This window comes from Mus caroli, chromosome 16 (assembly GCF_900094665.2).
Source record: "Mus caroli chromosome 16, CAROLI_EIJ_v1.1, whole genome shotgun sequence".
Classification (NCBI taxonomy): Eukaryota; Metazoa; Chordata; class Mammalia; order Rodentia; family Muridae; genus Mus; species Mus caroli.
In genome coordinates, this window is record NC_034585.1 from 19612016 (window position 1) to 19625692 (window position 13677).

General features: G+C 46.4%; 1 protein-coding gene across 1 annotated transcript in view; it reads right to left on the reverse strand.

Moving 5' to 3' along the window:
• Window positions 1-460: 460 nt before the first annotated feature.
• Window positions 461-13677, reverse strand: part of Etv5 (ETS variant 5) — a 58831-nt gene continuing 45614 nt past the window's right edge. Inside the window, exons 10-13 of the mRNA XM_021184611.1 lie at window positions 12915-12983; window positions 12588-12757; window positions 6300-6401; window positions 461-2846 (exon numbers count right to left, since the gene is read on the reverse strand). Of these exons, the coding sequence (XP_021040270.1) occupies window positions 2625-2846; window positions 6300-6401; window positions 12588-12757; window positions 12915-12983 (563 nt within the window). The 3' untranslated portion in view covers window positions 461-2624. The remainder of the gene's footprint in view (window positions 2847-6299; window positions 6402-12587; window positions 12758-12914; window positions 12984-13677) is intronic.

The window sequence follows — 13677 nt, forward strand, 5'->3', positions numbered from 1 at the left end:
AAGAAAGAAAGAAAGAAAGAAAGAAAGAAAGAAAGAAAGAAAGAAAGAAAAAAAGAAACAAACAAACTTGCTCTTTTGAGGAACCATCAAAAAAATATTTTCACTTGTCTAAAGCAAAACCTATTAGGAGAAAAACTCGGAAATGATCTTTGTGTTTAGCAGTTTTAAAATTATCAACCAAAGGGGCTGAGTTAGAAGAAAAGGAATCAAAAAAAGGTCTTGCCTAGTTAATCTTTTCACAGAATCCAAGGTTCAAGCAAAATCCTGCTTTAAGGGAGGCAGGGGTGGGGTTGGGGTGGAGTGGCTAGTAGTGGATCAGATGTTCAGCCTTAACTTAACTCTATCGTCCAATAAGGTTCAATAGCTGAAGGTGGGGGCAGGAGTTGGGGGAAAGCCCAGTTGCTTCTTGCTTACTTGAAAATTAAAACACCGAGTGCAAGAAAGAGGCAGGCTGCAGGAATGCGTAAGGAAAGCAATCTTCTTTATTGTACACAGTACAGAATATACGCAGCTCGGCAGGGTGCACGCGGCCCTGTGCAGGGGGACGTGGTTCAAATCCACACTCTGGAAAAGAAGCAAATGCATGAAAGAAGCCCCACACCTTGACGGGGACGGCTCTGCGGGAGGTACATGAGTCCGGTGGGAATGCAAAGTGGCGCTACTGTCCCGNGTCCCTTGACTGGCACATGTGCCGTCAAAACGGGAGGGACAGCTCAGGCTACGGAAGATTCTTCTCAATCCACCCCCAAAACAGCATAAATTCACTAAAGAAAACTAAAACAAACCCCACACCAGTATAAGTGAAGAGAGGAAGAACAACAAAAAAGAACCCCAAAATCTATACAGCATTTACAACAAATAAATCTCCTGTAGCCAGTTGGGGTAAAATATGCATCTATGTGTAGACTGTGTATAGATTAGAAAGCTATAAATATGCTTATGAAAGAGTCCTTTCATCAGAGTACAACGCTAATTAAGGCCCAAGCTTGAGGTTTGATGCCTCTGTGGGCTGACTAGGTTCTCATAGCTCTAAAACATACCCCTCGTTCCTGTGAACCTCCTTCACACGTCATGAGAAGGCTGTGGAGTGTCCCATGCTCAGTCAGCTCTGTGTCCCATCCTGCANGTGTGGAGTGCCAAGGACAGCAAACTCCTGTCAACCAGGAGTCAGGCAGCAAAGCACTGGCGTTTCCTGCTGACTTCCCCACCACTCCAAACCCAATCTGTACACAGCTTTAGTTTGGTTGTTTAGAACATTCCCAATATAATACAGCAATCAGAATAAAAAATTTAAAAAAAACAAACAAAAAGTAGCAGGAAGCCAGTAATGCTGGCTTGCACTGCTCTACCTGTGTGTGACAGGTAAGTTTCAGACCCCGGGGAACCACTGTGCAGGGTCCAAAGTCCAAAACTGAAAGAAAAAGGAAAACAAGGCAGATGCCTGGGTCCCCAGCAGGTGACCAGTCGTTAAATGGACATGACATGTATGTACTATATGACATGTGTGTAGTACATGACATGTATGTAGTATGTGACATGTATGTAGTATGTACATCTGCTTCCCAGAGAAAGAGAGTTAGTGAGCATGGAGAACTATACACATATAACGCTAAGCTGTGTCCAGGCTGCCCTGCACACTTTAAAAAATGTACAGATCAGGTTATATGCCTCAACAGGTTGTCTGGTGCAGAAAGCACCAAGCGGCTTCTGTGTGGCGAAGGGGAAGCCCCAGCAGATCCCCTCGCAGGCTGCAGCATCTTCCAAAGTAGGCACCGCCCCACCTGAGGGATGCAGTGCAGGTACCAAAAGGGGTTTGTTTTTTGTTTGTTTTTGCTTTAAATACCAAAACTACAAAAATCAGTTTATATAAACTGTTTTTTTCCCCAAAACAACCACCAAAAGCAAGATGAACCCCTCCCCCCCAAAATCAAAGCAAAACAAAATACTGTCATGTTCATCATCTTTTTAAAACAAGCCGTCTGCGCTCAGCCGTGTGACTGCGAGGAAGGGGACTTGATTTACTTATGGTGACGGCTCGGCTGGAAGGAAGGCCGAAGAAGAAAGCGGTCTGAGAACCATGGAGTGAGTAACNGCTCTCCTGGCCTCCCCAGTTCTGGACTACAGGGGAAAGATTTCAGAATGAGCTACAAGAGTTTTGCAATTTCAAGCCTCAATGGTCTGAGCCTCCCCGACCCAGCCTTATCGACTGTCCTATGGGTGTGCAGTTTCTTCCCAAAGAATTGTGCAAGTCAAAGCCTCCTGTGTGAAGGCATTTTAGTAGTCCATGATCAACGCAGATTGTCATACACATCGGTCCCCTTTCATGGGCGCTAACCCTGAACACACTGCAGTACTGCTTCTGCACATACTGGCCATGGTGGCAAGGAGGACGGTTTCCATGTCTCCCCAGGAAGTGGTGGTTTCTGTCTCTCCCTGTTCCCACTCCTCCCGAGCCAAGGTATTTGTCTTAAAGGGTGTCGAATCCAGAGACAGCTTGGGTTCTCCTGATAATACTCAAAGGGCAAGCTTTAGGAACAGCCAAGAACACAAACAAAACCACTGCCCTCGTTTGCCTGGATGAGGACTGCTAGCTCTAGGGTGTGGCTACTCGGCCATTCAGAAACTTAGTAAGCGAAGCCTTCGGCGTAGGGGAGGCTGCTGCAGCGATCCATGTCCAGGAGGTAAGCAGGGTTGTCTTCAAAGTGAGTCAGAGGCAGCGTGTCCTCCTCATTGAGGGGGCATTCGGATTCTGCCTTCAGGAACGGGCGCTGATTGTCCGGGAAGGCCATAGAGAAAAGTGCATCCGGGTCACACACAAATTTGTAGACGTAGCGTTCCCCAGCCACCTGCGTGAGAAGACAGATCACACGAGACTCAGCTGGAGCATGGCACGGGGGAGGGGGGTGTCCAGTGAAGAAAATGAGAACTTCTAAGATGCCAACCTCTCAGGGGGCCAAGCACCAAAGGGGCTGATTAGTCCAATCGCATCTTAGGGACCTATTCCCCCGCCAAGGGTTTTGTTGACACCACAGCTCAGTATTTTAAAAGACAGCATTTGAATTTTTGGATTCCAAATGCATGCCGGGGCAGGCTCCTTGAGCAGTAAAGGAAGCCTTATTCTGCCTGTACTGACAGGGGCTGGTGTAGTACTTAAGTCACAATGCAGATGCCAGACCACATTTCCAGTGACCTCCAGAGCTTATGGTTTTCCCAGGATGGATGTGCGATTTCGAAGGGCTCAGAGCCCCGTTTTCTTCGAAGGCACGTGACCAAGATCAAGAATCTTCCATCACTGTTTCACCTTTGAGGCAGGAACCCTTCTGTCAAGCCTAGAATCGGCTGAAATAGTTTTCGGGGTTGAATCACCTGACTTCCCAGGCTGGAATGACCTGGGTTCTGGGGATCTGAATTCCAGCCCTCTTGCATGGAAGGAGCTTTAACCACTGAGCAATCTCCCAAGCTCCCCAGTTAAGAATATGATTAAGCCAGCTTCTGTGGAACTTCAGTCTGTTGCAGGCCCCAGACTCCACCTTGGCCACACCTGTCACTTTAGTGTATGGGTCTGTTGAATTGGAACTCACTATGTAGCTCAGGTTAGCCCTGAACTTAAAATCCTCAAGCCTCAATGGTCTGAACCTCCCAACCCAGCCTATGGACTTTCCTATAGGTGTGTGGTTTCTTCCCAAAGAATTGTGCAAGTCAAAGCCTCCTGTGTGAAGGCATTTAGTGGAGGGAGGCATTTAGTGACTTTGGCTTGGCACCAATCCAAGGGCAGCATGGCTTCTAGTATTGACATCATCACTAGGTTTTCTCTGTTCGATTTAGGGACTCAGGGCATGAACCACCTTTGACATGGCAGGCTATTTTCCCTATAACCATCTCTTTCAGCCACGGTCACAATAAAGCAACGGGTATCACATTAGTGTTACTTGGACATTTTCAGATGTATTGCCAGGACTACAACAGAGGACTGCATTTGCTCTGTAAGGGATAGAAGAGGTCACATGACTGACCAGCAGGCTACCAAATGAGAATGTTAAGATCTGAACCCACTCCAGTCACAGTTCTCAAGTCTTCCTATGCTCATCAATTGAGTCAGTAAGAAGGATAGCCCTTTCTCCTTAGTCCCGCGCCTCTGCGCCTTGAACTGTATTCTTTCACGTTTGACCTGGGTCTGGGAGAAACACAGGGTCGATGCCCAATAATCTCAGGGCATTTGAACACTTAAGTCTGCAGTTAGTGGCTATGTTTGCGGAGGCTTAGGGGATGTGGCCTTGTTGCAGCGTGGGGGTGGGGTGGGGCAGTGTGTGTGGGGGTGTCACATCTGGGGAAGGGCTTTGAGGCTTCAACACCTCATGCCAGCTCCAGTTTAAATGTCTCAGTTTCCTGAGTATGGTTCGGGATGTGAGTTCTCAGCATCCATTTCTGCTGCCATGCCTGCCTCTTCCTGCCAGAACACTTAAACCCTCCAGAATGTGCGCCTACCCACCCACATGAACCTTTCATTTTATACGCTGCTTTGGTCATGGTGCTTTAATCAGTGCAACAGAATCACAAATGACAAAACACTTCTTCCTGCGTTTGAGATTTGGTCTGAGGATATCAAGTGGGTTAGAGGGAAAATGGGAATGAATGCTAATGGATATAGGTTGGGTTTTGTTTTAGGTTTTGTTTTATTTTTGAGGGGAGAAGTGGTGGTAGTGGACAAAATACCGTAAAATTAACTACTAAAGTCTATGTAAATCCTCCAAAAAATGAGATAATTTTCAAAATATTAAATGCTTCTTGTCCCAAGCATTCTAGGGAAACACAACCTGTGCACGTAGCTCCCCCACTGTGTAAATGCTAGTCTGGGGAGATGCATAACATATGTGATATTTAAGAAAGGTGCGGGGCTGGTGAGATGGCTCAGTAGGTAAGAGCACCCGACTGCTCTTCCGAAGGTCCGAAGTTCAAATCCCAGCAGCCACATGGTGGCTCACAACCACTTGTAATGAGATCTGATGCCCTCTTCTGGTACATCTGAAGACAGCTACAGTGTACTTACATATAATAAATAAAAATAAATCTTTAAAAAAAAAAAAAAAATAAGAGCGGCAATGCCAGGCGGTGGTGGCACACTCCTTTAATCCCAGCACTTGGGAGGCAGAGGCAGGCAGATTTCTGAGTTCGAGGCCAGCCTGGTCTACAAAGTGAGTTCCAGGACAGCCAGGGCTACACNAAAAAAAAAAAAAAAAAAAAAAAAAAGAAAGGTGCGTTCAGTCCCATCTTCCACATATCAATGGGATTTTAAAGGTTGAAGTCCCTTAACACCTTACTCTAATAAGGACTCTATAGTGGCTTTTTCAAAAATATTTTATCTTCTATTCTGCAAAGAAAAACCTCTTACTGAATGAGATGGCTACTATTTGTTAAACTGAGGGTCTCTTAAGTTCTAGGCTGTATAGGTTTAAAAGAGAAACAGGTTTTCCTTATTCTTCTAACTCGTTGAGATGGTATCCCACTGAATGACAAGTGCAGATGCTGTGCCCTAAATGTTTTCACAACTAAAGGTTTCAAGCTGTGTGGAATGGAATATTGAATGTTGATTTCTTCATGTCTTGCTTTGCACAATAGAAGCGGACCTAAAGCCTTTAGGTCTTTTTGTAACTGGAGGCAGCTTTCGAAAAGCAGAAGCCAATTTCTTCTTGTTTTCCACAGCAACTTCTGTCCGTATGTACTCGACAACATTAAAAGCACTTTTTAAAAAAAAGCTTTTTTTGTAATATGTACATGTATGAGCCCGAGTGTATTTTTGCGTGTCATGTGTGTACAGTGTCTGCGGAGGCAAGGACAGCATCAGACCCCAGGAGCTGAAGTTACAGAAGGCTGTGAGCTACCTGACGTGGGTGTTGAGACCTGGAGTCAGGTCTTGGGAGAGAGGCCAGTGCTCTTTAACGTTGAGCCAGCCACTTCTTCAGTCCTAAAGGTACTTTAAATATCCATGTGCCTCCTTTTTACTTCAAGTTTTAGGAGACAGGAGCTTATGTAGCATGGCTGACCTAGACTGTGATATACAGGTGAAGACAGGCCTTGGCTTCCTGACCCTCAGTTTCTACCTTGCCAGGGCTAGCACTACAGGTGTGCCACAGTCTCATTCTCATTGCTTCTCATTGTTATGGTTCCCGGGTTCTTTCCTACCGTAGACTCACTGATGAGGCTCAAGTTTTCTCCTAGTGATTGTAAATGACCTTATCACTGAGGTTAGGGACACGCTCCTTGAAGGCGGCAGAGCGTTCCGAGCATGTGTAGGCGCTTACCTTCTGCATGATGCCCTTTTCATAGTAATAGCGGAGAGAGCGGCTCAGCTTGTCATAGTTCATGGCTGGCCGATTCTTCTGGATACCCCAACGACGAGCAACCTGGAAGGACGAGACAGCCCAGATCTAAACACGTCCCCAGGATATTCTGGAACTCAATGGCTCTGGCTAACGATCACTCTCTCTAACTTGGAAAGGAAAGCGTTTAACTCTCTCAAGACCAAATATTAAGTAAAGGTGATGATTGGGCCACAGTGCCTAGGAGGAGAGACCTGGGGTAGCCGTGTAACACTGTAAGACTAGCGGACTTGTTGGCATCCCAGAGGAACTGGCTCTCCACGGTTTCTCCATTTATGAATTATTGACCAATACTCACGGACCATTAACATATTGCCATTAAGTGCTATGGTTTCTGTAGCAGTCAATAAGGAATAATTAGAATGGTCATTCCTGAAACATTAGGAACATGCTAGCGAGCTGCTAATGGGCCTTCAGAGCAGAAGTTCAATTCTAATAAGATTGGAGAGGGGCTGGGAGATGTTTACTTATTGCGGCTCTCGGACTGAGGGGGATTCAGATCATTATAGCTACTGCCATCAGCTCTTGGCTCCCAGCAGACCCACAGAATGGACAGTAAAGCACACAGCACCATTATCCATTTAATGAAAAATTAACAGGGCTTCTCCCACAGTTCTAAAGTGCATTGTAGTAACCTGGTCCACTTGAGGGGCAGGGATGAGGAGATGTAATTGGAGCTTTGGGCAAAAAAGCATTATAGTTGGGAGATTTCCTACTAGAGAGTTAGATTATCAGGACAGCCGATCAAGTTCTGTTCCCAGCAGGTAAACATTCGTGTTCCTGCTTGAGAGTGAGTGACTGTCAGGGTGGATCCACTGTGGAAATGTAAGCTGTCTGAGGTCTTCATTTTAGTCAACTTTAGAAACTTTGGCTGGACACAGTCACACACGCCTTTAATCCAAGCACACAAAGAGGCAGAGGCAGGTGGACCTCCTGAGTCTAAGGCCAGCCTGGTCCTCAGAGAGTTCCAGGACAGCCACGACTACACAGAGAAAACCCTGTCTCAAAAACCAAACCAATAGATAATCAAAATCAAAACAAACGAACAACCCCGCCCAAACAAAACACCAATAACAAAAACCCACCACACTTCAAAAAAGCCAACCTAACCACATCCTTTTGCTGTTCTTCTACATTTTGTGTTATTCAGAGACAGGATCTCTCTAGCCCAGGCTTGCTTCATACTCGCAATCTTCCCACCTCTGCTTCCAGGTGTTTGATCATATGCACCATCAAGCCCAACTCGCTCTTTTGAGACGCACGCATGCACACACATGCACACAAATGCACACTGCCAAAAACAAAAGCCAAAGGTTAAACATGGAGGTATGTGGAAAGACAACAGCAGTCCACATCAACTATTTAGGTGCAGTGACAGAAATGCCTCCTGATTTCAGGACTCTTGAAGGACCTCTACCAAATACCAGAGACAACCTGAGATGGAGAACTCATCTGGCCTCATCATACCAGAGCAGCCCTCTAGCCAGGCTTCTACTACTCTACCCTCTGAGAAATCCTATGCAACTTTAATTTCCACTTTCTTTTAAAGTGTGTCTCGTGTAACCACAAATCTTGGGTCTCCCAGAGTTCCATCCTTCATCGTTCAAGTCTATCTTCAAGAAAAGCCCAAAAGGCAAAACCTAGCAAAACCGAAATCCTGGTTAGAGGTCATTTTTATTTGAGACAGGGTCTTATTGTGTAGTTGTATTGGTAGCTGGCCTGGAACATCCTATGTAGCCCAGGCTGGTTTCAGGTAGCCCAGTCTTACCCTCTGGGGTGCTGGGATTAAAGGTGTGTGCCAACGTGCCCCTCGAAGGTAAATATTTTTTAAAGAGGACTTTTATCATAAAGGGATATTAGATTTTGTCACAGGCCCTTCCTATAGCTAATTAAATGATCATGTGGTTTCTGTCTTTGAGTCTATTCATGTGATAAGTTATATTTATTGATTTATTTGTGTTGAACCATTTCTGGAATGGTTCTTCATAGTAGTGGGTAATCTTTTTGATGTTTTCTTTTTCTTTTTAAAATAGATTTACTTATTATTTTATCTAAGTACACCACTGTAGCTGTCTTCAGACACACCAAAAGAGGGTGGTTGTGAGCTACCATGTGGTTGCTGGGATTTGAACTCAAGACTTCTGGAAGAGCAGTCAGTGCTCTTAACCATTGAGCCATCTCTCCAGCCCCAAAGGTAAATATTTTAAATCAATGGAAATATATTGCTAATAAGAAAAACCTGCAGCCAGGGTGGTCAGCAACCACAATCTGAAACTCACTGCCAACTAGTCTGCCCCTGAGCGACAGGAACGTCACGGCAGCTGCCAGTCTCTTTACTCCACTCTGTGGTAGAAAACAATTTTGCCTAGTCTTCGGCTTGAGTAGTGACCTCTCCGCTGTCAGTGCTTACTGGAGAGGTTTTGTGTATGTGCAGATCTCAAAGCTGCTCTGGTAGCTATGGTTACTGACTCATCCACCAGGCCGGTGCCCTATGATTCAGTGGCCTCGCCACAGCGCTCCCTCTATAGCAACGTGTGATGAGCTGGAGATTCAGGCAGTCCCTATTTGGTGGTAGGAGGAGCAGGCAAGAGAGCACACTGCCAGCTCACTCCTTTCCGCTTCCGAAGTTAGAGAATGTACATTTTGGGAGCTGAGGCTAGAGGGGGAGGGGATGAGGGAGGGACAACAGGGGACTCACCTATTCCTTTTCAAAGAGCAAGCACACAGTCACAGAACAAGGAGAGGCTCTTTCTAGCAACACCAGCTTTTAAAACCTCCTATGGCATCACTGATCTGCCACACGTTCAACATACAACCCTGTCCCCCTCTCCCCCCAATATTCACATTGATGCCGACTCACAGTTAAAATGGCTCCAGATTAAAGCCGAGTCAGTCATAATTGAGAGGGTGCGAAGCTGGATGACTATCAAAAGACATTTGATTAGGGGGCCTGCCAAAACGCAGTTCTAAAACCACAATTTCCATGCACAGTGTAATGGATATTATGGATAATTACCCAGAGTGCACTACTCAGCCACACAGCTGCCTACAATTACATCCCCAACAGCTTCCTCCTCTGCTTCACCCTTTAAGTTCCCCCACGACAACTTCTTAACAGCTTTTCCCCAGGAGTTGGTGGTATCTTTCTGACATGAACAAGGACAGGGTCCACACCGCTATACAAAGAACAGCAGGAGAAAATGCACACATTGCACAGGCCAAGGCTAAGGGCTCCAAAGACTGCAAAGCACCCCATATGAAGCTCAAAAATGAATCTCAGTGTCCAGAGGAGGGAAAAAAAAAAAAAAAAAAAAGCAGCCACTAAAGAAACAAGGCTGGTGGAAGGGAGGATGGCTCAGTGGGCAGAGGCACCAGGAGGCATCTCCTGGACCATGATAGGAAGAGAGAATTCACTCCTGTGGGTTGCAACACGTGCAGACTTACTGAGCCATCCCCACAATGAAAATGCAATAGTGATGATGACGATGATAACAGCCATAATAACGCTACTCAATCAACAGAGAGAGAGAGAGGCTCAGGGCCATCATAGGCTTCACATGTGACTTGAAGCCACTTGGTATTTAGGAGCATTCTGCGTTAATAGTAGCTCCTTCATTAAGTAAGAAAGCAGGAGCCCTCTGCCATATGTTCACCCTTTCCCTTACCGCTGGCAGGAGGGTGGAAGATTCAATAACAGCCTTACAGAGGCTCATAACCAGGTTTACCTGCAGCTAGACAGCCTGCGCTCAGGCCCCAGGCGGTGGCAATAAAGTCATAAAAGCTCCTGTTTGTGGAATGAGATCAATCAATAAGGGCTGCCCACAAAACAGGCTTACTTTCCTTTCAAAAGGCCTCCATGAGTCAAGCAAGGTGCTGTTCTATCGCTGAGCCTCACGTGGTAAACCAGGCCATGTTACTAGGAAGCCAGTGAGGGAGGAATGGGCCTACGTGGGAGTCTTCTCCGTGACAGGAGGCTGAGCCTCTCTATCTCTACACAACTGAGCACAATCAGAGGCTGTCTGCAGCATTCCACGCTGACAGTATTTTCGTAAGTAAACAGGCCACAGGGAATATCACATTTATATGTGCACACAAGTATGTATGCGCTGTTATGTTCATTCAGAGGCCAGAGAGACAAGCTGGGTATCTTCCTCAGCTGTCCCCTACTTTATTCTTTGAGATCAGTCCTCTCTCTAGACCTGGACCTCATCTATTTGATTAGGCTGGACAACCAATGAGCTCCAGGGATCTGCCTGTCTTGAATCCCTGACTGTTGGCATCACAGATATGGGTGTTGGAGATACACGCTGCAGCCTTCACTCTTGTTGTGGCTGGCATTTTTACTGAGCCTTCCCCCAGCCCCCACTCTCTGTATGATTTTTACCACTTTAAATGAGGCCTGCCATGTTGAACCAGTGCAAGGTCATCCTCCCCACCCCCACCTCGTTTCTAATCCACTTTTTTCTCTTTCTCCCTATCAGCTTTCAGACCATGTCCTTCCAAACAGAGTGTCTGGGTGTCACCTCCTGCTGCTAACTCTACAGACCTTAATGGAGTGCTTCCCAGGAGTGCAGTTCCCATTTTTACAGTACCCAACTCCGGGACAGCGGTTGTCTGACCACACACTATTAAAAGGATAGGTCTGCCAGTGAGAGTGGGGATGTGTGTGCATCTTCTCCATCTTTAACTTTTTAAACTCTAAGCCAAATAGAAATGAAAGCTGCTCCCTTTGAAATGGGTTACACTAACAACCTGCTTACATGCTCTATGCTGAATGTGTTCAGGAGAGAGGGCCTACAGTAGCACCTTTTTCACTGACAAGAAGCTAGTTCTGTCTTAGGGCTTTCTGTTAATAGCGCTGGGCAAAAAAGATGGCAACGAAGTTTCTTTTTCTATTAAATAATAACGGAAGTTCATGTCCTTCCTTTAACTACTGGTGTGCTGTCTCGTTTTATGTCAACTTTACACCAGATAGTCATGGAGGAGGAGAGATGGAGAAAATGCCTCCATCAAAGCCGGGCTGCAGGCAAGCTTGCTGAATAGTGACTCTCAACCTTGTGGACGACCCTTTCACTGGGGTCCCCTAAGACCATCGACATATTGGATAGTGACATTACGATTCATTAGAGAAGCAAAATTATAGTTATGAAGTAGCAACAAAAAATAATTTTATGGGGGCTGGTGCGATGGCTCAGCAGGTAAGAGCACCCGACTGCTCTTCCAAAGGTCCTGAGTTCAAATCCCAGCAACCACATGGTGGCTCACAACCATCCGTAATGAGATCTGGTGCCCTCTTCTGGAGTGTCTGAAGATAGCTACAGTATACTTACATATAATAAATAAATAAACCTTTAAAAAAAAATTATGGCCAGGGTCACCACAACAGGAGGTATGGGGGGGGGGGGTTGCAGCATTTAGAAGGTTGAGGACCGCTGCTGTACAGCATTTTCTTAATTGGCGTGGGAGAACCCATTCTATGGTGGGTGGGGACCCCCTTGGCTTTTATAAGTAGGCTGAGCAAGTTAGGGGGAGCAAGCCATTAAGCAACACTTCTTCGTGGCTTCTGTGTCAGCTCTTGCTTCCAGGTTCCTGCACTGTTTAAGCTCCTGCCCTGAGCTTGGTTGATGAACAATGATGTGAAGTATAAACCAAAACCAAACCAGAAACAAACAGCCCCAATATCCTTTGATCATGGTGCTTTACCACAGCAACGCAGACTAGTAACACTCACTCCAACAACCAGCATCCTACAAAGAGATGGCTAGAAAGATGGCTCAGCAGTTAAATAAAAGCTCTCTGCTCTTGCAGAAGACCCATGTTAGGTTCCCAGCACCCACAGAGTAAAACCACCACCTGCAACTCCAGGGGATCCAATGCCGTTTCCTGGCTTCCATGGGCACTGTACACACACAACACACCTACATACGGGCCAGGTATCCGCACATAAGCACACACAAAATAAATACTTTAAAATTTAAAACTGAGCCGGGCGTGGTGGCGCACGCCTTTAATCCCAGCACTCGGGAGGCAGAGGCAGGCGGATTTCTGAGTTCGAGGCCAGCCTGGGCTACAAAGTGAGTTCCAGGACAGCCAGGGCTATACAGAGAAACCCTGTCTCGAAAAAACCAAAAAAAAAAAAAAAAAAATTTAAAACTGAAACTGTAAGCCATAATACATCAACAGGAAAGTAATGGAGATACCCGGACTCACCTCTTCCGGTTCTATGAGCTTAAATTCCATGCCTCGGCCAGTCCAGGCAATGAAGTGGGCATTGGCTGGGTCATCCAGGAGGGTGACGAGGAACTGCCACAGCTGCAGAGAGCCTCGTCTCTGATAAGGGGGCCCCTCTCGATACATGGTGGGCTCCTGCTTGACTTTGCCTGTGTGGGACAGGGGTGCGCATGCAATTATTTCGGCTGAGGACTTGCAAGGGAAGCAGTGGCTACTGGTCATTGAACGTGGTGGGACTGACTGAGGCTCTCTGACATCGCCAACCCTCTCACTTAGCATGGACCCTCAGATGGGCGGGCGTCTTACCTTCCAGTCTCTCAGGCACCACGCAAGTATCATCAAAGTACAGCCTGGGGTCCTTTTCATACGGGAATCCTGAAAGAGTTTATAGACAGAGACCATACTGATCAACAGATGCTGTGCTGTACGAAAAACTAAAGACTGTAGGAGCATTCTTTTACTTAAATAAAAACCAACAATGTTTTATTTTTATCCTGTGTGCACAATGTGTTCAAGGGCACATACGTGTGGAGGTCAGAGGATAGCTCTCTGGGGTCATTTCTCTTTTCCCTTTCACAGGGGCTCAGGGAACCTGAACTCAGGATGTAAGGTGCGTTTCCTGTGAACGGCTCTCACTGGCCCAGACTGTTTAATTTTTGGTTCCATAGTCTTACTGTTGTGCCGACGCCAGGCTGAATTTTCAGAGACTTCCAAAGGACTCACGTATTTGAGTTCTAACGTCACTACCTTGTCCTCTGCGAGGGCAGAATCAGTGCCTACTAAAAGGGCTCTGGCAGAAGGAACCAATGAATCACAGTAGGCTCCCTCACATCTTATACAGTTTGCAGGGGCCAGTGTCTGCTCTGGTCAGCCTAGCTTGCTAGCGTTGTTCCATTCGTGTAGAGTGCTGGCCTTTTCCTCTCAGCTAATATTAACTCAACCTTCCTCACAGACTTGTCTCTCTACACACTCCATGGGCTACAGCAGAAGCACAGAAGGAGAAGAAAACGGGCAAAGACACAGGTCCACAGAAGATTAAGAGCAGCACACACCAAACAAGTTGGAGCAC